Source organism: Gracilinanus agilis, chromosome 1 (assembly GCF_016433145.1).
Source record: "Gracilinanus agilis isolate LMUSP501 chromosome 1, AgileGrace, whole genome shotgun sequence".
Lineage (NCBI taxonomy): Eukaryota > Metazoa > Chordata > Mammalia > Didelphimorphia > Didelphidae > Gracilinanus > Gracilinanus agilis.
This window is the reverse complement of record NC_058130.1, coordinates 136,782,787-136,809,065: the sequence shown is the minus strand read 5'-3', so window position 1 is coordinate 136,809,065 and position 26,279 is coordinate 136,782,787. Positions and strand designations below refer to the sequence as shown.

The following is a 26,279-nucleotide window of genomic DNA, read 5'->3' as shown; positions in this document are numbered from 1 at the left end:
AATTTATCTCAGGTACCACCTCCTAAGGGAAAGTTTACATGATCTCCCTAATTTTTAATATTCTCCCCCTCCTCGAATTATCTTACATTTACTTCTTAGAGTATATGTTCTACCTCCACTGTTAACTATTAGTAGAGGAAGCCCTGGAATAAAAGATTTGCCTGATAGCATTAGAGAAAGATACCCTCAACTCCTCAGATATACCCCTAGAATGCTGGGTGGGTAGATGGGAGGTATAAAAGAATGTAGTTGGCTTCCTTCTAGGAGACTTAGTTTAAACACTGCTATAATAGCATTTGGAGGCCTTAGAGGTCATCTAGTCAAATTTAATTTTTATTAGCCATTCTGCCCTCTCCCATAATTGAGATCTTATCCTTTCCTAAAAGAAAATTCTCTTCCAAAAAAAAAAAAGGCTTCCTCCCCGCAGCCTTCCATGAGTATTGTGACTTAGACTAAGTTATCTTTCTTTTTTTCAATTTTCTATAGCAGAGAGACCAGATTGAGGGCTGAGATGTATGATTTTGTAATGGGTAATTCTTGTATTTGTGAATTTTCAGTGGGTTGTTATATCCTTGGTTCTAGATAACAAGATAGACATTCATTGCATGTGATAGTTAGACCCTTCTTTAGGGGACCACATGGTAAGCTCCAGGACTTGAGAGAGTTAAAAGCTAAGATAAGCCTGAGAAACAGAAATTGAATAGCTTAGAAAGCTTAGGTGCTATTTTTTAATTAGCAGTGAAACATGTGGAAGACTACAGAGAAATGTATGTGTCTGTGTTTCGAGGCTGAAACTTTACAAAAAGTACTTTCTTTATTTTCACCCTTAAGTTAAAACCATATAACCAATTATCAGATTTTATCTTTATATATTTTTAGAAACTTAATGGATGTCAGAGACTATTAAACTTCTAAATTAGTTTTTACAGACTCATGTGGATATAAATGCAGTTTGTTGGAAATGGGGGTGGGGGCTTAGCTTAAATTATATTTCTGCATATAAATGATTCAAAACAAATTTTTAAATTGTAATAAAAATGTTTGTAAGTATTAAATGGTTCATTGTAATTTTTAAAGAGAATTTGGGCACCAGAGAGTCTGGAACTGACTGAACAGCTTTCTTTTATACTCCCTACTAAAAGCCCTACGCTAGGCATATTATTTGGGAACTGAGATATGCTCTTTTCCCTTATAAATCTGTTTCATGAGTTGACATAGCCCAGAGTAGTCCATCCCTTGGCAGTTAACCTTCTGAGACAGAGCTTGCCCACACTCAGCCAAGCTAGTCCTCAATCACAAAGGAGTGAAAGATAAAAGTCCTGGGACCAAGAACAGTTCCTTCAGGGCCAGGTCTCGGGAGGAGATGAATTCCCAGAAGGCTTTCTCAGGCCATCAAGGCCTATGGCCCAGCATCAAAGCTTTCATGAGCACAGACTTTTACTATCTTGTTCTCCAATGATCTCTCCCAAACTGTGTAAATTCTTCATTAGTAAGACTTTGGTGATCAACTTTCTCTCAATTACATATCCATCTGCCCAAGGGAAGGGACCAGGACTTCTCCTCTATCATCCCCCAGATAATGAGTTTTCCAAATATTAGGAATTAGCCTGGAGATAAATGACTAGCAGCTGGGTGACTTAGTGGATGGAGTTCTTGGTATGAGTCGGAGAGACTGAATTTGAATTCTACCTCAAAGAAGTAACTCTGAGTTTGCCTCCATTTCCTCAAGTAAAAAATTAAAGGATTAGACTTGATGCCTTCGAAGGCTCTTTCTTGCTCTTTCTCCTCCCGGGGCATAGAAGATAGTAGAATTTGCAGAGAGGTCCACAGGATGATATAAAAGTGGAAAGAGCCTCAAAGCCCAGGTAGTCCAACCCCTTTGATTTGCAGAAAAGACTGAGGCCCAGCAAATTTACAGATATTGTCCAAGGAGATAGAAATTATCTGTAGGTGCCTAGAGAATGGAGTCTCAGCAAGCTTGAATCCACTATTGAGGAAGCTGAGTCTGATACATGGTAGTGGCTGCAATCAGTGAACTGTGAATTCTTTTGGTTAAGCTCTGTTTTTTTCAGGGGCTCCCAGCTGCTTTTTCCTGAGATACTTTGGGTTATCTGGGACAGACTTTTGTGATGGAATGATTTCTCCTCGTTAACTTCCATGGTGGGGGGGTATTTTATTTTTTTAGGTGAAGAGATTCACTTTAATTGTAGGACATCTTTCTTGATATCCCTTAATCCCTTTTGATCAGAGGGAGGAGGAGAAATAGCTGGTTCCCTGACAAATCCCATGACAATGTATGAACAGGCTCAATATTTTGAGCCAGCCCAAAGAAAGCACTGTTTCTAGAGCCAGATGGGGTTGAAGACAGTTTAATGAGATACAAGCAATTCCATACATATAAGCCCATTTCCCCTCTCCCCTTCTTGTTCCATCCAACAACCTCTGCAAGACAACTCACAGAATAGACTCACAGAAGCATAGAACACCAGAGCCAGAAAGAGGCTATGCCCTCGACCCATTTTTTTCAGAGGAGAAAACCAAGAGATTCCAGAAGGGACTTGTCCAAAATTAGAGAGGGAGTGAGTGAAAGAGCAGGAAACTAGAGCCCAAGCATCTAGATTTAAGCCCAAGTCTATGCATTCAGTCTCTGGGTTAGCCAAAAAGGAAGAGATGGTTCAGAGAAGGATGTGTTGAAAAGAAACAGAAGGATGTGTTGAAAAGAAAAAAGCTGACCTCAGAGGTCAGAGAGATGGAAAAGCATAGGAATTAGAACAGATTGAGGTGGCTGGGATGGGGGACAGTTAGAATCTAATTGGGTTTGTAGAGGAATTGCAGAAAACATGCTCGTTGATCCAATCCACATGGCTTGAGACACGTGTGTAGACACCAGGCTTGATGGGTGAGCCACATATTCCCCAACTCACCACCCCAGCTTGCTTCCAGGAATCCCCAACTTTGCAGGCCAGGGGTCCCCCAGAGTCACCCTAAAAGGCAGGAAAGAAGCTGTTAGCATGATCCAAAGGATAGTTTCCAGGAGAAGGACATAACAGGATGTAATGGAGAGAAGGTGGGGAAAGAAGGCAACGAAGGAAGGGAGAGACTTTGGGGAAGAAGAGACATCCAAAATTTCTCACCTGACAGAAGCCTACATGTGGTTTTCCAGCACATAGCATATCATCAGTAATTATCTTTACAGATGAACCAGTGTAGGTTTTCTTGTGGTACTTTTCATCACAGTCTTTTGGATCCAACAAAGAAACTTGTACCTTCCTCAGGGTGTAGGGTGGAGGCAAGAACACTACAGAAGAAAGAGAAAGAAGTGTATTTCTGGTGGTTTAGAGGGGAAGAGGTGTCCTGGGACCCTCACAGAGGCTTAGGAGTCATCAAAGGGTGTATCTCATTTTGGGTGCTAGACACCAGGCAACATGGGATGGACCCCAAACCCGAGACCCATAATCTCTGTGCTGTGTGGTTAGGGATCTAATAGCAGGGTCTTGGATAGAGCCAGGATTTGTGGAACAATGTTTCTGCTCCAGAAGAACTGGTACCTAAATACCATGGTCTACAAATAGCGCCCTAGCTGTGGGGGGAAAAATGGAGAGGAGAAAGAGAAATTGGGGGAAGAGATCACCAGATGTGCTCAATGGCCTAGTCCATATAGAACACTGTGGAGTAGTCAATTGATTATCCTATTGTTCAGTTCACCATTAGAGACATCTAGGGAGAACAGTGGATAGAACACATTGGATAGGACCTGAAATCAGGAAGGCCTGAGTCCAAATCTATCCTCAGACACTTACTAGCTATTTGACCCTAGGCAAGTCACTTAACCTCTGTCTGCCTCAGTTCCTTCATCTGTAAAATAAGGATAATAATAGCCCTTATGTCCTAGAGTTGTTGTATCTAATGAAATATTTCTAAAGCACTTTGTAGAGCTTAAAGTGCAATATAAATGGGAAGATGGTGGTGATGATGATAATGTGTTGTCTCCTTCTATTAGAATGGAATCTCCTTGAAGAAAGAGACTGCTTCATTTTTCTATTTTTATTCCCAAAGCTTAGCACCTAGTAAGTGCTTAGTAAAAGCTTTCTCATTCATGTACCCACTCATTCAATACTCTCGCTTTACTAAGAAAGATTCTGAGTTCCTGAGAAGGGAAAATTTTTTCTGAGTACATCTAGCTAATAAATAGCAGATTTAGGATTTGAACACAGGTTCTTTAGAGTCCAAATCCAATGTCCTTTAAGATCAGCCTGCTATAGAGACCAATGACACAGCCACCTAGGGATCTGGGAAGGAAGCAAAGACCTAAGATATTTTTGCCCATGGAGCTAAGGGTCCAGTATTCTTTTTAAATTGTTTGAATTGCTAATAGAAAAAAGAAAGCATGGGTTCTCTAACTTTTTCTCACTCTCTCCCCCTAGACTTCAGCATACCTAGTCCTGACCCCAGTCCTGGCACCAGAACTGGGGAATGGGAAAAGACCCATTTCCTTCCCAATGCTCACCTCCAGAATCAAGTTTGCCCCAGCCAGTCACCCAGCACTCTGAATCCAATGGGAAAGTCTCAGTGGCATTAGGAAGGCTGATAAGCTTAACATGACTGGACAACTCCACAGGGGTCTTCAATTTTAGCAGAGCAATATCCCAGCCCCGAAAAGCAAAGGTGTATTTTGGAGGGACAATAATCTCAGCCAGGGGCAGTAGCTTGTCTTTATAATACAGGTGCTGTTCCATCAGTTCAATCTTGATTGTTGAAGGCTCCTTCGGAATCCTGGGTGAAGAAGGAAAGAAATGTTTCTTCAAGGCACCTGGGTCTGGGCTGGAGGGCCACAACAGAGAGCAACAGTCCCAGGACTCTATCCTCTCCCTCCATTCCCTGCAGCTCACCTTTGGGGACCTGAGGATTGATCCTATCTGGGCCTTCTACACTTGAAGGTTCTCCAGCTCATTGATGACCAACTTTCTTTCTCCCTCCTGAGTTCCCAATTAAATAATAGTAATGGTACCACACATACTTAGGACACTTTTTAGTTTAGAAAGTGCATAGCCTCTAGCTTTCATCTTTGAGTGAGTCAGAGCAGGGACTGTCATCCCTGTAAATAACTTGTCCAAAGTTACACAGGGAGGCTATGACAAAGTATAGACCCAAATCCAAGTTTCCTGACTCCAAGCCCTAAGTCCGTCTCCACTCTTCTCTCCACATGCCAGGGTCATTCATGCCCATACAGCTGAATGAGGAGGGGGTGACTCACGTGTCAATGCAATGGGCAGCAGTCAATACCCACTGGGGGTGGATAAGGGAGCCACCACAGAAATGCATCCAGTATGGACCTATATCCCGTCTGAGGCTGACTTGCCAAGGCCACTCATCCTTTGAAGTTTCCTGGTCTCCAACAATGCCAACTTGCTCCCTGTCTAAACAGAGAGAAAAGAGACTGTGCAAGGATGAATTCAGAAATGCAGCCCTCTTCCATAGGCTTCACACATCTGCAGTACCCACTCTCCACTCCCAAGATTATGTGCCAAGGGCTGGGTCTCAGCTGTGGGATCCCATTCTTTCCCATAACAATCATTATAACAATAATAATCATGATAACAATGATGTCAATGGACATTCTACAACTCCCTGAGCTTTGCAATACACTTTGCAATTATTATCTCATTTGATCCAACTCACAACCCTTTGAGATAGGTACTAAAGGAATTTTAACTTGACAAATATGAAAATTACTGCTCTAAAGAGGAAGATAAGAACCATACAGCTAATAAGTATCAGTGGTAGGAGTTGAACATGACTGTTCCTGATCTTATATCTAGTATTCTTAAAAATGTTGCTTCCCAAGAGAAACCCAAGAATCCCATTTCCCAGCAATCACCACTACCTCTCTTCCCATCCCAAAGGCAGAGTTGAAGCATTCCCCTTGTGCCTCCCAGGTATCACTCCTCATGAGATCAGCACACGTCTAGATCTTAGAGAAAGGGACTTCAAGATCAGACTATTCCTAATTCACCTTGAATCAGAGGAACTGAGCTCCCCAAGACGGGAAGGGTCAGGAACAATAGGCTGAACATCTGGAAGAAAAGAGAGAAAGATACTAAAATTATCAGAGTGTAGACCCAAATGCCAGAATCTTGGAGGAAGCATCTCTGCACGGTGGGACTGGGAGCTGAAACTTTGGAAATTAGGTTGCCATAGGGGATTAAGATTCTTACCATGTCCAAGTTCCAGTGTTGTGTCCTCCCCATTAATTAGCCCCCTACTTATCCTCCAAGAAAAGGAAGTAGAGGAGGGAGGGTGAACAGGGCAAACCCAGCCCTCTTCTACATGTGGAGGGGGTGAGTGAGGGAGGTGAAGGAAGTAAAGCTGGACACATGCTGAAAAGTCATGCTGATGATATTTCAGATATATGCACCTATCTACTAGTTCTCCATCCCCATCTTATTTTTAATCCTCTTAACCCTTCCCTATTTCTAAGTGGCCTGGAAGTCAGAGACCTATGAGACCAATTCCAATTAAGCCAAAGAAGGTTAGAGGATCATATTTTTCTCCTCAGAACTTTTATAATACTTTCCTTATGCCCTCCAAAAACTCTCACTTATCATATACCCATGTGTAGTGTTAGATATCAGTGTTTCTGTCTTTTTGTCCTCCTCTAGTATAAGAATACAGATGTCTAAACTTTAAATAATCCACAGGATCCTATTCAGTGCTTCTTCCACAATGAATAATTAATCTATATTGAATGCATTAATAAATGAATGGATGAATAAGATCACAGGATCATAGTATTAGAGTTGGAACAGACCTCAGAGATTTTCTAGTCCAATTGCATTTTAGGATCAGCAAACTGAAGCCCAGAGATTTTGCCCAAGTCCTGTTAAACGACTTGCCTATGGCCACACAGGTAGAAAGTAGCTCTTAAATTTTCTGACCAAATCTATATAACTCTTCCAAGACTGTCTTACCCCATCATGATTTGCATGTGCTCCTTCTTGTTCCCAAAGAAAATGGCATCTGCCTAATTTCACACCAATTTGTCAGTTTGCCCAGTAGGGAACACTGGGACAGACCCATTCCTAGGGTCTACCATGTATACTTACTCTCTGTCTGTCAGGAGCTATTCTCATTTCCATAGTGGGTTAAGGGGCATTACACCCATTGCAGTTCTCCAGAAGGATCTACAACCTTATTCATATTGCTAATCTTCCAACAGTGCATACCATAGCCCATCCATGACTGCCTATACTGTATAATTCTCATCCATGGCTTCTCCTAATTTTGCCACAAGGCATCCTCCAACAGCCAAAGAATCTTCCTTGTTGTCTCTTAGCAGTAAGAGGAAACCAATGGAGCACAAGGTCTGTCTACTGGCTATTCCTTGCTCTACCTACTACTTCCTTTTCCAGTTAATACATTTCTGTAACATCATCTCTTACACCCACCACGTACCTTTGCTTTACCTTATGTATGATCCTCAGTTTTAATTCTTCAGAGACTGTGGTTTCTTAACTTCTAGCCATAGAGTATTGCCAGAAGAATACAATACAGAAAAGACGAGTTTTGTTTCAGGGAGAGATGGTAGATAATTTCAAGTAATTCTCATTGTCCCCAAAAGCAATCCAGCCTAGTCTCCTGTTCACTTCTCAAGTTCATTGTCCATTTGTTTTTGTTTTTTTTATTTTGATCCATATTTGGTTTTATTTTTCTTGGTATTACTTTTTTAATTTTAAACATTTATTAATATTTATATTTTAGAAAAGTTAACATGGTTACAAGATTTATGCTCTTACTTTCCCCTTCACCCCCCGCACTTCCCCCTCCCCTGGCCGATATGCATTTCCACTGGTTTTAACATGTGTCATTAATCAAGACCTATTTCCAAATTGTTGATAGTTGCATTGGTGTGGTACTTTCGATCCCCTATCATGTCCTCATCATCCCATGTATTCAAGCAGTTGATTTTCTTCTGTGTTTCCTCTCCTGCTGTTCTTCCTCTGAATGTGACTATTCCATAAATCCCTCAGAATTGTCCTGGGTCATTGCATTGCTGCTAGTACAGAAGTCCATTGCATTCGATTTTACCATAGTATATCAGTCTCTGTGTACAGAGTTCTTCTGGCTCTGCTCCTTTCACTCTGCATCAATTCCTGGAGGTCTTTCCAATTCACATGGAATTCCTCGTTTATTATTCCTTTTAGCACAATAGTATTCCATCACCCGCATATACCACAGTTTGTTCAACCATTCCCAAATTGAAGGACATACCCTCCTTTTCCAGTTTTTTGCCACCAAAAAAGTGTGGCTATAAATATTTTCTTGCAAGTCTGTTTATCTATGATCTCTTTGGGTACAAGCCCAACAATGGTATGGCTGGATCAAAGGGTAGGCATTCTTTTATAGCCCTTTGAGCATAGATCCAAATTGCCATCCAGAATGGTTGGATCAGTTCACAGCTCCACCAGCAATGCATTAATGTCCCAATTTTGCCACATCCCCTCCAACATTCATTATTCTCCCCTTCTTTCATTTTAACCATTCTGCTAGGTGTGAGGTGATACCTCAGAGTTGTTTTGATTTGCATTTCTCGAATTATTAGAGATTTAGAACACTTTCTCATGTGCTTATTGATAGTTTTGATTTCTTTACCTGAAAATTGCCTATTCGTGTCTCTTGCTCATTTATCAATTGGGGAATGGCTTGATTTTTTATACAATTGATTTAACTCCTTGTATATTTGAGTAATTAGACCCTTGTCACAGTTTTTTGTTATAAAGATTTTTTCCCAGTTTGTTGTTTCCCTTCTGAGCTTGGCTACATTGCTTTGGTTTGTACAAAAGCTTTTTAGTTTTATATAATCAAAATAATTTATTTTACATTTTGTAATTTTCTCTAACTCTTGCTTGGTTTTAAAATCTTTCCTTTCCCAGAGATCTGACAAGTATACTATTCTGTGTTCACTTAATTTGTTTATAGTTTCCCTCTTTATATTCAAGTCATTCACCCATTCTGAATTTACGTTGGTGTAGGGTGTGAGATGTTGATCTAAACCTAATCTCTCCCATATTGTTTTCCAAATTTCCCAACAGTTTTTGTCAAATAGTGGATTTTTGTCCCAAAAATTGGGCTCTTTGGGTTTATCATATACATGAAAACAACTACAAAACACTTTCCAAATGATTAAAACTAGATCTAAACAATTGGGAAAACATTGATTGCTCATGGATAGGACGAGCTAACATAATAAAAATGACCATTCTACCCAAATGAATTTACCTATTTAGTGCCATACCTATCAAACTACCAAAAATCTTTTTCACTGAATTAGGAAAAACTATAACAAAGTTCATTTGGAATAACAAAAGATCAAGAATATTGAGGGAAATAATGAAAAAAAATGTGAAGGAAGGGGGCCTAGCAGTACCAGATATTAAACTATACTATAAAGCAGCAGTCATCAAAACCGGTATGGTACTGACTAAGAGACAGAAGGGAGGATCAGTGGAATAGACTTGGGGTAAGTGACGTCAGCAAGACAGTATATGATAAACCCATTGTCCATTTGTAATAAAGGTCCAAGATCAGTTTTAAAGGTCGGACATTCAGGTGCATATCATGCCCTGTGAACCAAAGGCATTTTTGCTCTACTTTTTGGTGTGTGTCTTGCCCTATGTGGATTGTTAAGCCAAACTCTTTGTAGTGAGTATTGTTGTGAGGAAGATTAGGTAGTAATTAATTAAGTATTAAGGTTGACCTAGCAGGAAGCCTGGTGCATTCTATGATGGAATGAAGGAGAAGGAAGTATGTGTGCCCTGAGAGAGGACTCCATTAGTGGTGGGCAACTGTTGCCAGCCCAGAGAGATCTCAGACCCTGCTTCCTGATTTCCTTGGGATCCTGAGTGGAGGTGGATTTCCAGCAAGAGGAGAAGACCTACAGAGCAGAACCAAGCAGAGGAGGAGTTTGAGGCCTGGTGGACAGCACCTCAAGTTCACTCACTCTTCTTGGTATCTTAGACCACCTAGGATTTTGGCATCCTGTGAACCCCTTTGGAAAACTGTGAGAACCCTCAAAGCCAACCCTCTGATCCATAACTGTGCTGTTCAAGGCTGGCTGGTACCAGGCTTGAATCAGCTCCCAGAGACTGCACTGCTTCTTGGGCCCTGCCTGTTAGATCACTTAGATTAGTGTAGAAATAAGTCCTCCCCTTGCCCTGTGGCATAAAGGATAAAAATCCTTTAGATTTTAAGTATAGAAATCCCTTTCCCGCCTTTTAGCTAAACATAATTAAAGCTGTTAAACCCCTTTTACCTTGCCTGCTTGTTTCTAGACTCTGGCCTAGGGAGAGCAGGGTGACAGTTAAGATCAACTGCCATTCCTGTAATAAATCCAGAGAACTCCTTATGCTGGTCCAGTCTCTCTTACAACCCAGTGTGTGTACCCACAACTATTTTGATTATATTTTAACATCCCTGGTGCCCTCCATTACCTATATTTTTTACAGTATGAATCATTTTAGGTGGTTCTGCAATGGTCTGGACTAGAAGCAATCAGCATGATGCCCTCAGCACTTGGAGCATCTAGAAAATCTCACCATCTATAGATGATTTGGTCTCTATGTGAGATCTCCTCCATGATATGCTGAAGACATTTGTAGCACACATCTCCTTGTTTTATGCTCCAGCTGGTATAATCAAAGAAGTATTAATCAAAGTTGTCTTTGCTTAAATCTTAAATAATCTTATAGAAATATGTGCCAGAGAAAGCTTAATATTTTTTAATAGTAAAGTAATGTTTATTTAAAACAGAAACCAACATAACTTTGACATTTTGATTTGTCTTTTTTTCATTCTTCCCCAAAACTGAATCGACGTTTTATTAGGGCACTAATACTAATACCCTGGTTTATACTTGGCATCCTTTATTTTTAACAACTAACTCTTTAAAACTCCAGCTGAATATAGGCATTGTTCCATTACTAGTGAAAATCCTATGACTGCAGAGAACCATAAGTTTTGGAGAATAAGATTCTTCCTGTGATTGACAGGGTTGGGGTTATTCTGTGCTTAAAAGAAGAGCACATGCTGCCACCTAGATAAACTCTGTAGCTTTTGTTATAATCTGATGTTAGATTGTGAAGGATGGACTTTTTGGAAATGACCAAAGACACTCACTTGGCATAAATAAAATATAGAAAAAGATAAAGGAATGTTTAAAATCATTACAATTTTTAAAAAGAAAACAAGGAAATTCAGGTTTTGAAAGATGACAGTGACTATTATTCTTTTAAAACTTGCTTTTTTATTAGAAAAACTATAGTAGACAAATTCCTCTCTGGAATAACCAAACAAAAACTCTACAAATCCGTCCCCACAGAATATTATTTGCAAAAGCCTGCTTCTTCCCTTCCACATATTGCCTCCCCTATTAGAATGGGAGCTTCTTGAAAACAAGGGCTGTTTTATTTTTCGGTTTGTATCCCTAGCACTTAGAGCAGATTTTTTTGTACATTGTAAGGATTGAATAAATGCATTTTCTTTCATTCATTCACTAACCTCATCAAGGAAGGTCCTGGTTTTATACAAATGAGAAAATACTCATATTTAATGCTAACTGAGCATATTTTCTCAGGGTCATTTGGAGATTCAAAACAAGATCTGAGTCTTTCCCATATTTCTGTTATAGTTATTTCTTCAGATACCTTAAGAATCAATTCTCCTTGAGCTCAAAATTGTGTTTCTTTGATCGCATACTCCCATTATATACTTAATTTAGTCTTCCCGTCTGTATTTTCTCCAGCACCATTTCCACTTTTTCAAGAAATGCATCTATAACTGCTATGTTATGGTACTAATGTGGTGTCTCTTCCATACAGATTGCCAATGCAATATAATAGATAAAACATTCATAAACAAGTACAGAAAAACAGAAATATTTAGGACATCCTTTACTGACTACAATGCAATAACAATTATAATCAATAGAAGACCCTGAAAGGGCAGGACTCATATTTAACTTAAATGAAGACTCAATTATTTAACCCTGACAATTTGACTAACTACAAAGAGCAAATTATAGAAACCATAGATGGATTAAATCAAAGAAAATTAAAATGACATAACAACATGGCAAAACACTTGGGAGGCAGCCAGAGTAGTCATTAAGGGAAATGTTATATCTCTGAACACATATCAACAAATAGAGATAGAATGGGTCAGTGAACTGGGTATACAACTCAAAACACTAGAAAAGTCACAAAAGAAAAACATCAATAAACATAAAGATAGGAATTCTGAAAACCAAAGAAGAGATTTAAAAAGTTGAAAGGCTTTTTAATCCCATTGATAAATAAAGTTAGGGTCCTTAAGAAATAACTAATAGAGTTTTTTGTCTCATGGCTTTCCTACTGGCTTCATAGGTCACCAGCAGCTCTACTGGAGCCATCCTCGCAAATTCGGACAGTCATGCCATGTATGTTCTAACAAGCACGGCGTAATCCTCAAGTACAGTCTGAACATGTGCCACCATTGCTTCCAACAATATGCAAAAGACATTGGCTTCATTAAGTTGGACTAAATTATATTTATGGATCTTCCTTCAATGATTTCCCTGACCATCAGCAGTGACCATTTTACTGGACTCTGGACAACTATTTAAGCCACCTAAAGATTGATCCTGTTCATACTATGTTAATTTGTACATATAATTTTAAAAGGTCACCCTTTGTTAGGATTTAAAAAATTTAAAAAACTGATAGAATATTTAAACCATAAGCAGTGATCACCAAACCAATTTAGTGAAGAAGTAAATGACCACATGATATGAACAGACAGTTGTCAAAAGAAAAAATGTAAGCTAAAAAGTCATTTTTTTAATTTGAAATCACTGACATAATCAAGGTGGATACTCATTAATGGAGAAAATGCTGAATAAATTATGGTATGTGGATGTAAAGGAACATTACAATACCACAAGAAACAAAGAAAGGGACAAATTCAAAGACTCTTAAGGACTTGCAGGAATTAATACAAGGTGAAGTGAACAGACTAGGAGAAAAAAAATTACATGAGAGCTGATCCCCTGCTATTTGAAAATCTGGCTGGGGAATGACACATGGCCCTATCACTAACTCTATTTTGAGAGGGAGAAACTCCTCAGAGCCCCAGAAAATATCTGAGGAACCTGGTAGTTCTCTGATTTAGCAGCAATGTCTGGAAAGCACAACACTCTCTCAGTAACCAACTAGAGGTAGCTGTGTGCTTAAAAAAATAATGTGGGGGTAGAGGGGAGGAGGAAGGGGAGGGAAGCTAGTTGGGGCAGGGGGGTTGTCACTGCTTCATCAGTCCCAGAGTAGGAAAGAAGCAGCTTTGTCCAGAAAGGGAGTTATTAGATCCAGAAGGATACAGATAGTAGAGTTGGGCTCAAACTGTAACATGTGATGTATGATGCAAGAGACCTAGGACATTGAGGCCTGAACCCCAAAGTCAAGAGTGGCCCTAGGCACATGAGTTTCCCAATTCATGTGCTCTGTTGTGTCTCTGTAAATGTGTGCCTCACAGACACTGAGTGCATTGAAAAGAGAGGGTTACCCAAGTTGATGAGTGAGCTGTTATACTTTGATTATTCCTTCTTTTGTCTTCTGTTGGGTAAATGTTGTGATCATTTCTGCTTTGCCTTTCAATAAATAATATTGTATAAATTACCATGATAACTATCTTGATATGCTACCATGCCTACTGGGTGGGTGATGAGAATGTGTAAGACTGATTCTATTTAAATGATTTTAATTCCATGATTTGAAAAAACTGATTTTCCTTAGGACCTTGAGTAACTTGAAGAAATAGATTTGTCTTTGAAAATTACAGCCTGGCTGGACAACCACTGGCTCATTCCACCAGCTCTCAAGGTGTCTCTCCATGAAATAAAGTCATCATGCTCTGTTTAGTCCTAGACTTGGTTTCTCCGATTTGTGGTCTCAGATTCTTTATCTCTAATTGAGTTTATCACTTGGCCTCAACTATGGGACATTTGACCCTAAGACTCAAAGGTATCTGCAGTGGCCCCTTCCTGCCCCTTTCCCACCTCCCTTCTCTAAGAATTATAAAAGTAGCTTCTGGTCAACTATACTTTGAGTATTTTTGTACTAGACCAATTTGCTCCCATGCACATCTATGTCCTTGCTTAATATAGATTATCTTGATCTTAAGATATCTCAGTTATATTCCTGTTCTAGGAAAATGGGATGGTGGTCTCTAGGTTAGTGAACAAATGAAACCCCCCAGGATGTTTGCTCCCCCTTGGGGGAAAGAGAGACCTAAGTTCTGTAGAGTTTATGCCTCAGCACCATTGTGAATATTCTTGTCTTTGCCTTATCATTTAATAAGTATTTAATATAAATCAGGAATGTCATGATAACTGAATTTGTATAAGAGTCATGACCACTGATGGGAACTCAGGAGATTAAAAAATTCAAGTAGTAGGGCATATTCCCCCATATCAGGGGTATCATTATGATCTCAATGGAAAGTTTTCGTTGTAGCCACAAGACTATAATGATAGCCCTCCTTTCTTGACCTCCCTGTTCCCAGAAAAAATTCTTGAACTGCTAGTGTGATATCATGTCAGGGAGCCCCTGCCAGCTCGGGGAGAGAAAAAGAATATGCAGCTACCACATCAGGCACCACACCCATTGGCCACACTACCTATGTGGACAGGTCGTGACTGGGCTACAACTCTAGAGAGATTCAAATCTTCTTTCCTCTCTAGGAGCCTTCTATGAGACTTTCTATGAGCAGTGGGATGGACCTGAAGTTTCTTAAGTTAAAATGTGGACTCAGACACTTCCTAGCCACGTGGTCCTGGGTAAGACACTTGACCCTGTGACTTCTGTTTCCTCATCTGTAAAAATGAGCTAGAGAAGGAAATGGCAAACCATTACAGTGTCTTTGCCAAGACAAACCCAAAATGGAGTCAGTAAGAGTTGGACAGAACTGAAACAAATTATCAAAAACAAAAATCGTACCTCCTTTACTAAGAAGATATTTAGTAACTCCATCTTCTCCAATATTTAAACCTCAAAACTCTCATTTTATGTCCCCTGGTGTCTTTCTTTACTTCAGTTTCTAATAGTTGCCAAGATCAACTCCTACTTCTACTCTTATTCTTCCCTTCCCCCTTTCCCTTCTATGATCCTCCCCCGCAAAATGGCCATGCGAAAATATTCTTTAGCTAACAATGCACATGCCTACTTTCCTATTTGTATAAAATCAAGTTCTTCCTTGATGAGGTTAGTGAATGAATGAATGTTTCCAATCTCTCCTTTAGGCTACTTATGAATGTCTCCAAATCTCTCTAAGCCTTAAAAATCCTTCACTTGATGTTATCTACTCATATTATCATCCTAGACCAGTGATGGGAAAACTTTTTAAAGAGGGGGCCAAAGGAAAGGAAGTGCTCATCTGTCTGTCTGTTTCTAAGGCAACTCTTTCAAAGTTTCATTGTATTGTATCCTACTCATTGTATTCGTCAGATTAGGAATAATGTCACGCAGCTGGACAGAACATATCAGGGGGCCACATCTGGCCCACAGGCCTTAGTTTGCCCATCACTGTCCTAAACCATTTTTTCCTTCCAGTTACCATCATAGAAAAAAAGGGGGGCGGGGGGGAATCCTACCCTCCTTGACTCATTCAAAACCTCACACTCTTATCAAGCCCTTACAAGTTGGTTTCTGATACTGCCATTCAACAGAAACTGTTCTCCCCAACCAGTTTTCCTAGATAAATTTCTATCTGATCCAGTTACCAGTTTTCTCATAATTAAATCCAGATACCTGTGTTCAATTTAAATCCTCCTTTACTGCTGCAGTTTTTGAACACTGTTGATCAGCCTTTCCCTCTGGTTATTCCTTCCTCTTTAGGTTTTCATGACACTGACTTCTCCTGTTTCTTCTTCTACCTGTCTGGCCACTGCTTCTCATTTTTCTCAGAAAAATAATACCAGTAAGAGGCATTTATATAGTGCTTTAAATTTTCCAAGACCCTTTGATATCCTTTTTCATTTGAATCTCACAATAACCCTGTGAAATGGATGCTATAATTACCTGAAGCCTATCGAGATTAAGTGATTTGCCTAGTATTACATAGACATCATGAAAATATCTGAAATGGCATTTCAACTGAGGCCTTGCTGACTGCAGGCCATTCATTCTGCCCACAAACCTACCTCCATTCCTGTCTATTCTCTCCCATTTTCTTGAGTGTGGGTTAAGTTCTATGGGCTGAGCACTCTTTAATTCTTTCTTTGCTTTTTTTCTTGGTGATCTTCTTAGTTCCTCTGGGTTCAATGATTGCCTCTAGGCCAGAGGTCCGCAACCTTTTTGGCCTTGAGAGCCTTTTTGTTTTGGAAAAGCCTTATCTCTTATGTGTGTTAGAAAGAAAATGATTCCAGGATTGTGATTGCTAGGGAGCAAGGTATCATCTGTTATCTCTGTTCCCAGAACCATTCTTTGGCATCTCTGAATACAATAATTGATTACAAGGAATGATAGTATGATCTTTGAATATTCTCTCATTACTTCAAAGTTAACTAACAAAAGAGGCATGGATCATCTTATCTAAAAGGCCAGGTACTATCTGGATCAGATAGAAATTTATCTACGAAATGATTGAGAAAAGATGGGGGACTTCAACTGCTTTTAGTGATAAAATCAAGAAGCTACAGACAACTTATGGGATATATGCCAATTAGATGGCAAATGCCAGAGAGGAGCCTTGAGTTATTATTTCAAGTGAGGAATCAAAGATTTAATAAAGATGCCTGCCTATGGTCTTTTCCTATGAGAGTCTATATGTGAAATGTTCGTTTAGATTCAATAGCAAAAGGGAGAATAAATTTCAATAAAAACAAAGATTCTAAGAAAATATTGCTTATTAATTTAACTTTGTATAAATTTGTGTATCCAGGTAGCAAACAATATCACATTCATCTGTATTTCTCAAAGTGAGGAAGGATAGTATTTGCAAGTATAAAATTCCAAGAAAGAAAACAATATTCTTATACACATAAAAAGTGTCACAGTTCTGAAATTAGGAGACATTTAGAAAAAATTATTTCAACAGATAAAGATTTGGGAGGTTTTTTGGGGGCAGAAGAGCCTGTCAGAGAGAAATTTCTGAATCACCTATCTATGTACAGTCAGTCAATAAGCATTCATTAAGTTCCTATAATATGCCAAGTACTTTCTTAAGCTTAGACTACTTAATATAAAAATCAAAATCCCTACCAAATTAGAATGATAAAAATGAGAAGGTATAGAATGCAATTAGAATGACTAAAATCTGACTAACTCAAAAAAGTTGTCAATAAAATATTCAAACAAATATTATATTGAGGAAAGACATTAAACATGGACTATCAACATTTCCCATAGGATTCTAAGCAAGTTAAAGCAACTGCAAAAACAAGTAGCCCAAGAGAGCCCAGAAACCATGTTGGTCCAGAAACCAAACACTGTCACCTTGACTGAGGCAAAAAGAGATATGACATACCAGGGCAACACTACTTCAGATAGTGAACTCATTTGTAAAATGTTTTATATAAGGATGATATAAGATTGTTTTCTTTTGTTTTTAAAACCCTTATCTTCTCCCCTAGAATCGAAACTAAGTATTGCTTCAAAAGCAGAAAGGTAAGGGCTAGACAATTGGATCTGAGTGATTTGCCAAACACCTCACAACTCGAAGCCTGGCACTCCTTCCACTGTGCTACCTAGCTGCCCAGATGGAAAATTTTTCATGCTTTCACCCCACAATTAGCAAAAAGCAAAAGAAAGAAAAACAAATCTAAAGAAAACTAACCTTGACACTCAAATAAGTTAGGTCATCCCAAATGCATTTGTAAAGGAAATTAGAAAGGCAACAAAAAAATGATACAGATATGTCAATATTGCCAAGTCAAAGTTTTTTTTTTTGTTATTGTTGTCTGTGACATACATAACAGGAGTATCTGGAAGATCTCATCTTTTTCCCTTTGAGATCTATAGGAATATCCTTCATGATGGTAGAACCATCCACATGTAGAACCACATATAGATTCTACTACTAGAGATCTCAGTATGCTGTATAAGGGAGTAGCAAAAGCACCAAAGAACATGACGACAGGAAGAGCATCTGGGCCAGACCTCTGCTCGAGGTAATATAATTTACAAGTATAGAAAGAACAATTCTCAAGGTATCTCAAAGTCAGAAAGCTGCCGAATAATTTGGGAAAAGTCACAAACTTTTTAGCATTCCTCCTCACCCCCAAACAATTGAGAAGACACCATTAATTACCAACCACTGATATTTTCATTTCTATACAATCTTAACAACAGTAATCAACAATAGAGTTAAAGAGATAATTCTGTTCAATGATCATGTGATTACCAATATGAAACATTAAGAGAGAATGAAACATCAAGAGAGGTCAAAGGGAAAAGGATAAAGTCTTCCAAGTGCTCCTGTTTTTGAATAGCATGGTGCTGACTGCACTTAGCCCCAGAATATAGCAATTCTCTTCATATGGTTCACACCTATTTATAGGAGATCAGACTAACAACATACACAGGAAAAAGCAAATGCATGAAGAATGTCTTTCTTTCCACATATAATTGGGTGAACAGTCCCTTGAATGTTTAATCAACCATATCTTAACATAGGCACTGCAGATGAATAATCAACTGAGCCCAAAAATTAATAAACAGAGCAAAGTGGACTGAATTGCATTTGGGAAGGTACACAGATCCCAAAACACTTGGTGGCACAAGAATCCATCTTCTTCATGCCATGATTCTTCTGGTAATGCTAAATGACTGCAAATCCCAGAATAGCAACATCCCAACAATCAGAACTGGGGGACCCAAAAGGCAATGGAGAGGCACATGAGCTGTACTAAGTAAAGATTGCATCAGATTACTAGTAAAGACTTATCTGAAAAAGTAGTCTAAGAGATATCATCCAGGAAACAGATCTTTTGGAAAGGACATGTCAGTCACTCAGTAAGAAAAGAGATTAACAGATGGACAGCAGGAGTATAGAAGCTAAGTTGTTACATAAACTAGAGGAAGATACCGAGGGCCCTGAAGGTTTATAGGAGAACATGAAAACAAATTGCACAAGATGAGAAATGGCTTGTGATTTGCACCTTTGGAGAGAAAATCCTCATCAATGAGGACACATGAAGCCACTGAAAAACAAATTGTGGCTGATAATTGTGTTTGTAGTCCTTACAGTTTCAAAGCACTTCCATAAATGATCTGTTTTGACTGTCCTAACAGCTCTGTAAGGAAGGCAGTACAGATGAAGAAATTAGACATGCTCAAATTTTACAAAATATAAACTTCCCTCAGATTCTGACTCTGCCTTGTACCTTCTTTGAGGATAGGTAGTCTCCATCCAGCTCTCTCCAGACCCACTGACATTTTCAAAGCTTCCCCAGAGGTGGTGGGGTGTTTCTTCACAGAAAATTTTACAAGTAAAAAACATCACTTCCCATGAGTGATGTTTCCAGCAATAGGAAGAAACTACAATGCCCATTTCCCATCCAAAACAAAATGACAGTTCTTGAATTTGCACCATTGATCTCTACAGGGTTCTTCAAGATTGAAGGATTTGATGAATGGCCAAGTGGAGAGAGGAATTCCCAGTCTTTCCATTGTTCCTCTCCCCATCTTCAATAACTAGAGAACTCACTGAGAAAAAGGGGATGCGGGGGGTGAAGGGGAAAGTAGGAGCATGAATCATGTAACCATGTTAAAAACGAATATTAATAAATGTTAAAAAAAAATCACTGACTTGGATGAAAATATAGTTAACTTAATTGTAAGATTTGCAGTCTACAGGAAGCTGGGAGAGATTCATTATGAGATAGGGAAGAGGTGGCAAGATAATAGTTCAGTTGTAAAGGCCTTGGGTTGTAAAAATAAAATAGGGGACGGGCACACAAATATAAAAACAAGGAAAAATGAAATTAAGGTTCAAAATTGTTCCTTAAATACTTTTGATAGATGATATCAAAAGTATCTTCAGTGGTAAATGAAGTGAAGCTCAAAGAGGAACTTCCCCTCAGGGCCAGGCTCAAGGAATGCTAAAGAGACTCTTGTTTATGAAAAATAACCTTTTTATTAAAATATATATAAGGGGAAAAGGATTTCTAATTTTAAGGGACTCTAACTCCACCCAAATAAACTCCCCGGTTCCACAAGGAACCTCTTCTCCTGTGGTTCACAGGCTATGCTAATCATCCCTGATCTAACAAAATTTATACTATTCTAAATAAACCTAACCACTATAACTCTTAACTTTGCCTTTAAGTAATAAAGATAACCAAGGCTAGCTGGTTGAGTCTCCACAAGAATCAAGTTAGGACTCTGAGTCTTCACAGACTCAGAGTCCAAACCAAAGGCCAGGTTTTGTTTGGTCTCTTCAAAGTTTAACCAATCTATAAACAGTAACAGATAAATGAATAGTGTTTCCCAAGTTGGAAAAGAAAACACTCCACTCCTTCAAGTTTTTCTCTCAGACAGAGATAGAGAGAGGCAAAGATGTTACCTTCTCTAGCCCTGAGAGAGAGAGAGAAGCTACATGTAGTTCTATTGACTGCCAGAAGCCCATTCCTGGAATGCCACACCCAGAGAATGTAACTGTCATAGAATAACGGTAATAACTGCCACTAGTTGAAATTAACACCCTCTCTGAGCTATATTGGAAACTCCACTTCTTCCTCAAGCCAGCCTCTCTACTTCTTATCTCTAAACTAATAAAATAATATAATTTTCTAATATCATCCTTATAGGAGAAGAGCGAAGGAGATAGTATAAAACCAGTTCAGAAGGGGCCCACGTTTCAGCCTAAAAAGAAAAAGATTCTCTTTGGCGAATTTTGAGGATAACCTGTGTATCAAGCTAAATAACCCCTACTTTGGAGATGCCAAAAACATTGTTTTTACCTTTATTTCATTTCCTTATGGGGGAAAGTCCACAGAAGAAAGTCAAATAACCAATAAATGATTAGGTAAGGAGATGACCAGGACAAACCCAAATTTGCTATGTAGGTGGCAACCTCCCTGATCAGTTAAGAGAGAGCCTGCTATTTTTAAAATAGGAAAATTCACTTGTTCCAGCATATCCAAGGTAGTTGACTCAAAATGACATTACAGGCAACAGGTATGAGGCATGTTCCCCCAAGACTGTGTTCAAAGGACAAGCAATTGTCAAAAGAATTGCAAATTATCAGCAATAATATGAAATATTTCCCCAAATCAGTAAATATTACAAGACAAATGCAAATTAAAATAATTGAGTTTGTACCTCATGTCAAGCAAATTGGAAAAAACAAAAATTAAAAAGACAAAAATACTCAATGTTAGAGCGTGACAAGATGATAGGCACATTAATACACTGTTGGTTGACCTGAGAATTGGTCCAACCATTGTGAAAAACAATTTGGATCTTTGTGTGAAAAATCAATAAACTCTTCATAGCCTTTGAATAAAGAGATCCCATTGCTGATCAAGGTCAATAGCAACAAAGGCTCCTTATGTACCAAAAAATTCATAGTAACACTTTTTGTGGTAGCAACAAAAAAAAGAGAGAAAGAAACAGAAATAAATGTTTGCCTAAATATTAGGGATGGCTGAAAAAACTGTAATAGATATGAATGCAAAAGAGTATTATCATACCCTAAGAATAAAAAAAAAGGATGAGCAATTCAGAAAAACATGAGAATTACAAGAAGGCAATGAAGCAAAACCATGAAAACATTATAAATAGTTATTACAATGATATAAATGAAAAGAAAACCAAAATGAAGCCCAATGGTTTTAATGAAAGTTAACATATATATAGTGCTTACTGTGTGCCAGACACTAGGAGGCAGGTGCTATTGTTATCTCCATTTTATAGATGAAGAAACTAGGTAAAGAGAGATCAAGTGACTTGCCCAAGGTTACAGTGCCCAGGCCAAGATTTGTGGTGGGTGAAAGATGAAATGCCTAAAGAAACAAAAGTTCAAGCTACCAAGCATATTAATTTATTAAGCTATGCAGGCCAATTACTTCACAGACCAAGACCGGACCCCCTCAGATTTGCCACTGAACCCCAAATAAAAAGGAAGACAGACTTGTACATATTAAAGTCAACTAATCAGATAAGAACAATTAATTAAAAGAAAACAATTAACCAGGAGACCATATTAGGGAATCTGATTTCTAATTGGAGGAAAGATTAGAGACTTTCCAAACTGGAGTAGAGAGGTACAATTTCCTGAAATCAAGAAAGGAGTTGTCCCACTCCACCCCAAGAGTCTTGTTATGATGATAATAACAGATAATTTGGAGAAGCAGATAAATGTGTCAGGGCCAAATAGAGCTTCAAGTCAAGAGCCACAGATTGACAGCCTTCAGTGAGGAAAGGAGGGGGTAAAACACTCCTGGATCTCAAACCCCTCCCCCTCTAACAGTTGCTGTTTCAGTTGGGTATGGAGACAGGATCAGATCCTGGTGAGTTTCTGTTATGGCTGAAACCCCAATGATATAAATGAAAAGAATACCAAAATGAAGCCCAATGGTTTTAATGAAAGTTAACATATATATAGTGCTTACTGTGTGCCAGTAAGCACTTTTCTTCAATTTATATTCCTCACAGATCTGATAGATGTGTATATAGAAGCTAGCTATCTAACTATTGAGGACAGAGAAGATCTTCTTAAACTGGCAGCAGACAGGATTCAAACTAGATGTCCAGACTGAGTTGTGAGTATTTTCCCAAGTAATTTCCCGGGCACAGATTTGAAAGTAAAGGTTATATTAGGAAATAACAAGAGAAACTAGAAAGGTTAATGAGGGTTTTAGGATAATGAAAGGAGACCCTGAACTTTTAGGTTGATGCTGCCCTTCCCCCCCCCCACAGGAGGGGATGAAGGCACTTAACTAAAACTGGCACTCTTGCTATTAATGAATATCTTTACTCTCTAATCGTTGATATAGACTAACCCTATTATACAGGCTAATCCTTCTGTAGAAACCACACTGGCTATGCCACAATGGCCTCTCAAGTGAACCCCCAAGTATGGAGTGGTAAGCAGGGTGTCTGCTCACTTCAACCTCCACAAAATAACTGCCAATTCCTCTCAACTGCCCCCTCACCCAAAGTTCTCCAGGGGGGTCCCCTGGAATTCTGGGTGAGGCTATCCCTGTATCTTTGCAGGGATTCCATGCTTTGCATCTCCACATAACAGTCTACAAATAATCAAAGGAATATGGAAACAAAACTGACCTGTCAGTATGAGAAGAGATTTTAGATAAGATATATGGGTTCCTTGAAATGTATCATTCTTTGGGTCTGACTGAGTTTCTGATCAGCATAGCCTAGGTCCTTGGTTAAGGATCTCTAAGCAGTAGGTAGAAGAAGTCTCCTTTCCCGGCCATCCAGGGTTAGAGTCAAATAGTACAATAAGGTTATCGCCTAATTCCCAAAACTGAATGAAATTTTCTCACAAGACATAAATTGGACTAGACACATAATTGAATAGAAAGGGAACTGAGCTAGGTCCAGAATTGAGTCACAAGTAGGGTTCACTCAATTCACACAATTAACCATTTGTTGTTCTAATGCTCTCAGTTCCCTCAGATTTGAGCCCAGACTCCAAAGCCAAAAGCTAGCTACCTAAAGCTATCCTTAAAGGGGCAGTGGGAGGATAGACAAGAATGTACTATTGATGGAGCTGTGAAATAGACCCACTATTCTAGGAAGCCATGTAAAACTATGCCCTCTGAATCCTTAAACTGTGCATATGGACTCAGCCTCTGTCCTCACAAGATTATTATGGCAAAAGGGCTTTGTAAACCTTGACATGCTATAGAGATATTTGCTGGTGTTAAGAAGTTAGTCCAAACTGCTTCCTGGCCTTTTGGCTAAGATCAAGTACAGTAAGAGATTAGTCTTATGTTTTACTTTTATGCCTCCAGATAAGCATAGGAGGCTATGGCTCACTTAGGGATGGGATAAATGTATCAAGGCACTGAAGGGATGCTTCCCTGGGAAGAGAGGCATAGCCAGGTCTCCATCCACTGCATTCTGGGAGAATGGAAATCCAAAATGAGAGCAGAGAGAGTGATGGGGTGTTTCTCTCAGTCAAAGGTGGCAAAATCACTTTATAATGCCAGGACTGATTCTGAACAAGGTACAGAATGAAACTACCGAAGCTCCGGTTTGAGAGTTTAGTGAACAACCACTACTAGTAGGCAATTAACGTCAGAGCTGTGGTTATAGTGTGTAATCCTGCTACATTTTACATAGTTATATAAAAACTTCCCTTGTAGTTACAGCCTTGAAAGGAATGTTTACCCTCCTTGCAGGTCTTCAAGAACAACTTGAATAAATACTCATTGGGGCTGTTACAAAATGGGAGTTTATTTTATATAAAGTTTGGTTTGTTGTTGGAGACCCTTTCAACTCTCAGATTCTATAATTTTATGATTTCCCTCTTTCCCTTCTATCCTTATCCTCCCTGTAGGCAGGTAGGCAACTTAGTGGATGCAGCACTGGACTTGTAGTCAAGATGATCTGAGTTCAGATCTAGACTTTGACACCCTGTAACCCTGGACAAGTCACTTAACCTCTATTTGCCTCAGTTTTCACCACCATAAAATGAAGATTAATATTAGTAAGTGCCTCCCATCATTATGGTAAAGATAAAATTATATTATATTTTATAATGATGATTTTATTTTTATAATTACCTATTATTGTGTTTTATATATTAATTATGCATAATTAAAATTATAAAATAACATTTTATGATATGTTAAAGTGATTAGTGCAGTGTGACTGTGTCTTTTCTAAGCTTTATTTATAAGGGTAAAGAAAATGTTATATATTCATGATAGCATGCCAGGGTAAGGGTAAACAAAAATCATCTGTCTGCTTTGTTCTCATACTGTCACACCTGCTAGAGAATATCTTTGTGTCTAGGGCAAATCCCTCATCCCTATTGGACCCCTATTCTACAGAAGGATTTTGCTGTTCCTCCCCTCTTTTATCCCCTTCCTCCCCGCTCAGCACACGGTCACAGGAGAGGTCCAGGAAAAATTCACCTAAGTCTCCTGACCCAGGAAGATAGAAAACTTGTTCAAAATGATGGAATATGTCTGCCCTCTAGTGAATGTAAGGAGAAAGAGCATGGACCCTTGGGCACTCAAAGTTTGAGATAATAAGCTAGTCAGTCTCACATGCTCCATCAATCAATGAGAATTAATTCAGCTTCTGCTGAATACTTAGGGATGGCAAGGCAAGAGGGAAGCTCTCTCTGTCCTCAAGAATGTTTCACTCTACAAGGAGACAAAACATGCACATAGATAAATAAAGATGAGAAATATGCAAAGTAACATTAAAGGAAGGCATTAGCAGCTGAGGGGAATAGAGAAGGTCCCCTATGTACTGAAGTTACTGTGGGAGCTGAGTACTGAAGGAAGCCAGTATATGGGTGGAATTGGAGAGGATTCTGTAGGGAGAGAATTCCAGATCATGGAGGACAAACAGTACAAAAGCACAGAGACAGGAGGTTGGATAGCTCGTGCAAGAAACTGCAAGTGGAGCAAGTAACCAGAGGACAAAGAAAATGAAAAGAGTTAAGTGTAAGAAGATTGGAAAGAGAGGAAGTATCAAGCAGGAAAAATCCAGAACAACTCATAGATCAGTAAATGAAGTAAGGCATTTTTCAAAGTCAAAGAATTGCAATTCAAGAGAGCACACTATCCAACTCAGACAGGGATGCTCAGGACAGAAGGGGAGAAGGGGTTCTTATAAGGCTGTGTTGTCAAAGCCATGGCATGGTGCGGAGCCCTCACTAGTGTTGCTGCTCTGTTACCCCTCTTCCCAGGGGCCCAGGACAATTTTACACGCCCCACCTCTCCAGCTGCCCAAAGCAAGCACTTTCTCCCTCAGCTCTCTCTAGTAATCTGAGGGCTCACAGACAGCTTGAATTTGCCTTCTGGGTGCTCAAACTCAGAAAAGGTTCCCCAATCCTGTTATAAGATATAGTAGGGAGAAACAGCACAGACAGAGCATAGTCTAAGGATACAGAATAACTGAGCTGCAGGAGGGTAGTGTTGAGTTCCAGCCTCAGACACTTTCTAGCTGCGTGACCCTGGGCAAATCACTTAACCCCCATTGCCTAGCCCTTTTCACTCTTCTGCCTCAGAACCAATACACAGTATTGATTCTAAAATAGAAGGAAAAGGTTTA

The 26,279-nt window shown here is 39.1% G+C and overlaps 2 protein-coding genes across 2 annotated transcripts; one reads left to right on the top strand and one right to left on the bottom strand.

Annotated features, from left to right (window-relative positions):
* Positions 1–2,801: 2,801 nt before the first annotated feature.
* LOC123248737 (tryptase beta-2-like) lies at positions 2,802–7,136 on the bottom strand. The gene is made up of 6 exons (XM_044677596.1): positions 7,104–7,136; positions 6,014–6,074; positions 5,255–5,417; positions 4,508–4,773; positions 3,135–3,298; positions 2,802–2,984 (listed from the first exon to the last, which is right to left on the bottom strand). Exons 1-6 carry the CDS (start codon positions 7,134–7,136, stop codon positions 2,802–2,804), a joined length of 870 nt encoding a protein of 289 aa, XP_044533531.1.
* Positions 7,137–7,265: 129 nt separating this feature from the next.
* LOC123248726 (40S ribosomal protein S29-like) lies at positions 7,266–12,574 on the top strand. Its single transcript, XM_044677585.1, has 2 exons — positions 7,266–7,335; positions 12,417–12,574. Exons 1-2 carry the CDS (start codon positions 7,266–7,268, stop codon positions 12,572–12,574), a joined length of 228 nt encoding a protein of 75 aa, XP_044533520.1.
* Positions 12,575–26,279: the final 13,705 nt, after the last annotated feature.

Bases quoted from the DNA above. Each gene is read 5' to 3' on its own strand.
- LOC123248737 (XM_044677596.1), bottom strand. From the start codon at position 7,136: ATGGAAATGAGAATAGCTCCTGACAGACAGAGA. The intron at 6,075-7,103 runs GTAAGTATACAT...CTTTTCTTCCAG, and splicing joins TAGCTCCTGACAGACAGAGA to ATGTTCAGCCTATTGTTCCT. The intron at 2,985-3,134 runs GTGAGAAATTTT...CCTGCCTTTTAG, and splicing joins CACATGTAGGCTTCTGTCAG to GGTGACTCTGGGGGACCCCT.
- LOC123248726 (XM_044677585.1), top strand. From the start codon at position 7,266: ATGGCTTCTCCTAATTTTGCCACAAGGCATCCTCCAACAGCCAAAGAA. The intron at 7,336-12,416 runs GTAAGAGGAAAC...CTGGCTTCATAG, and splicing joins TTCCTTGTTGTCTCTTAGCA to GTCACCAGCAGCTCTACTGG.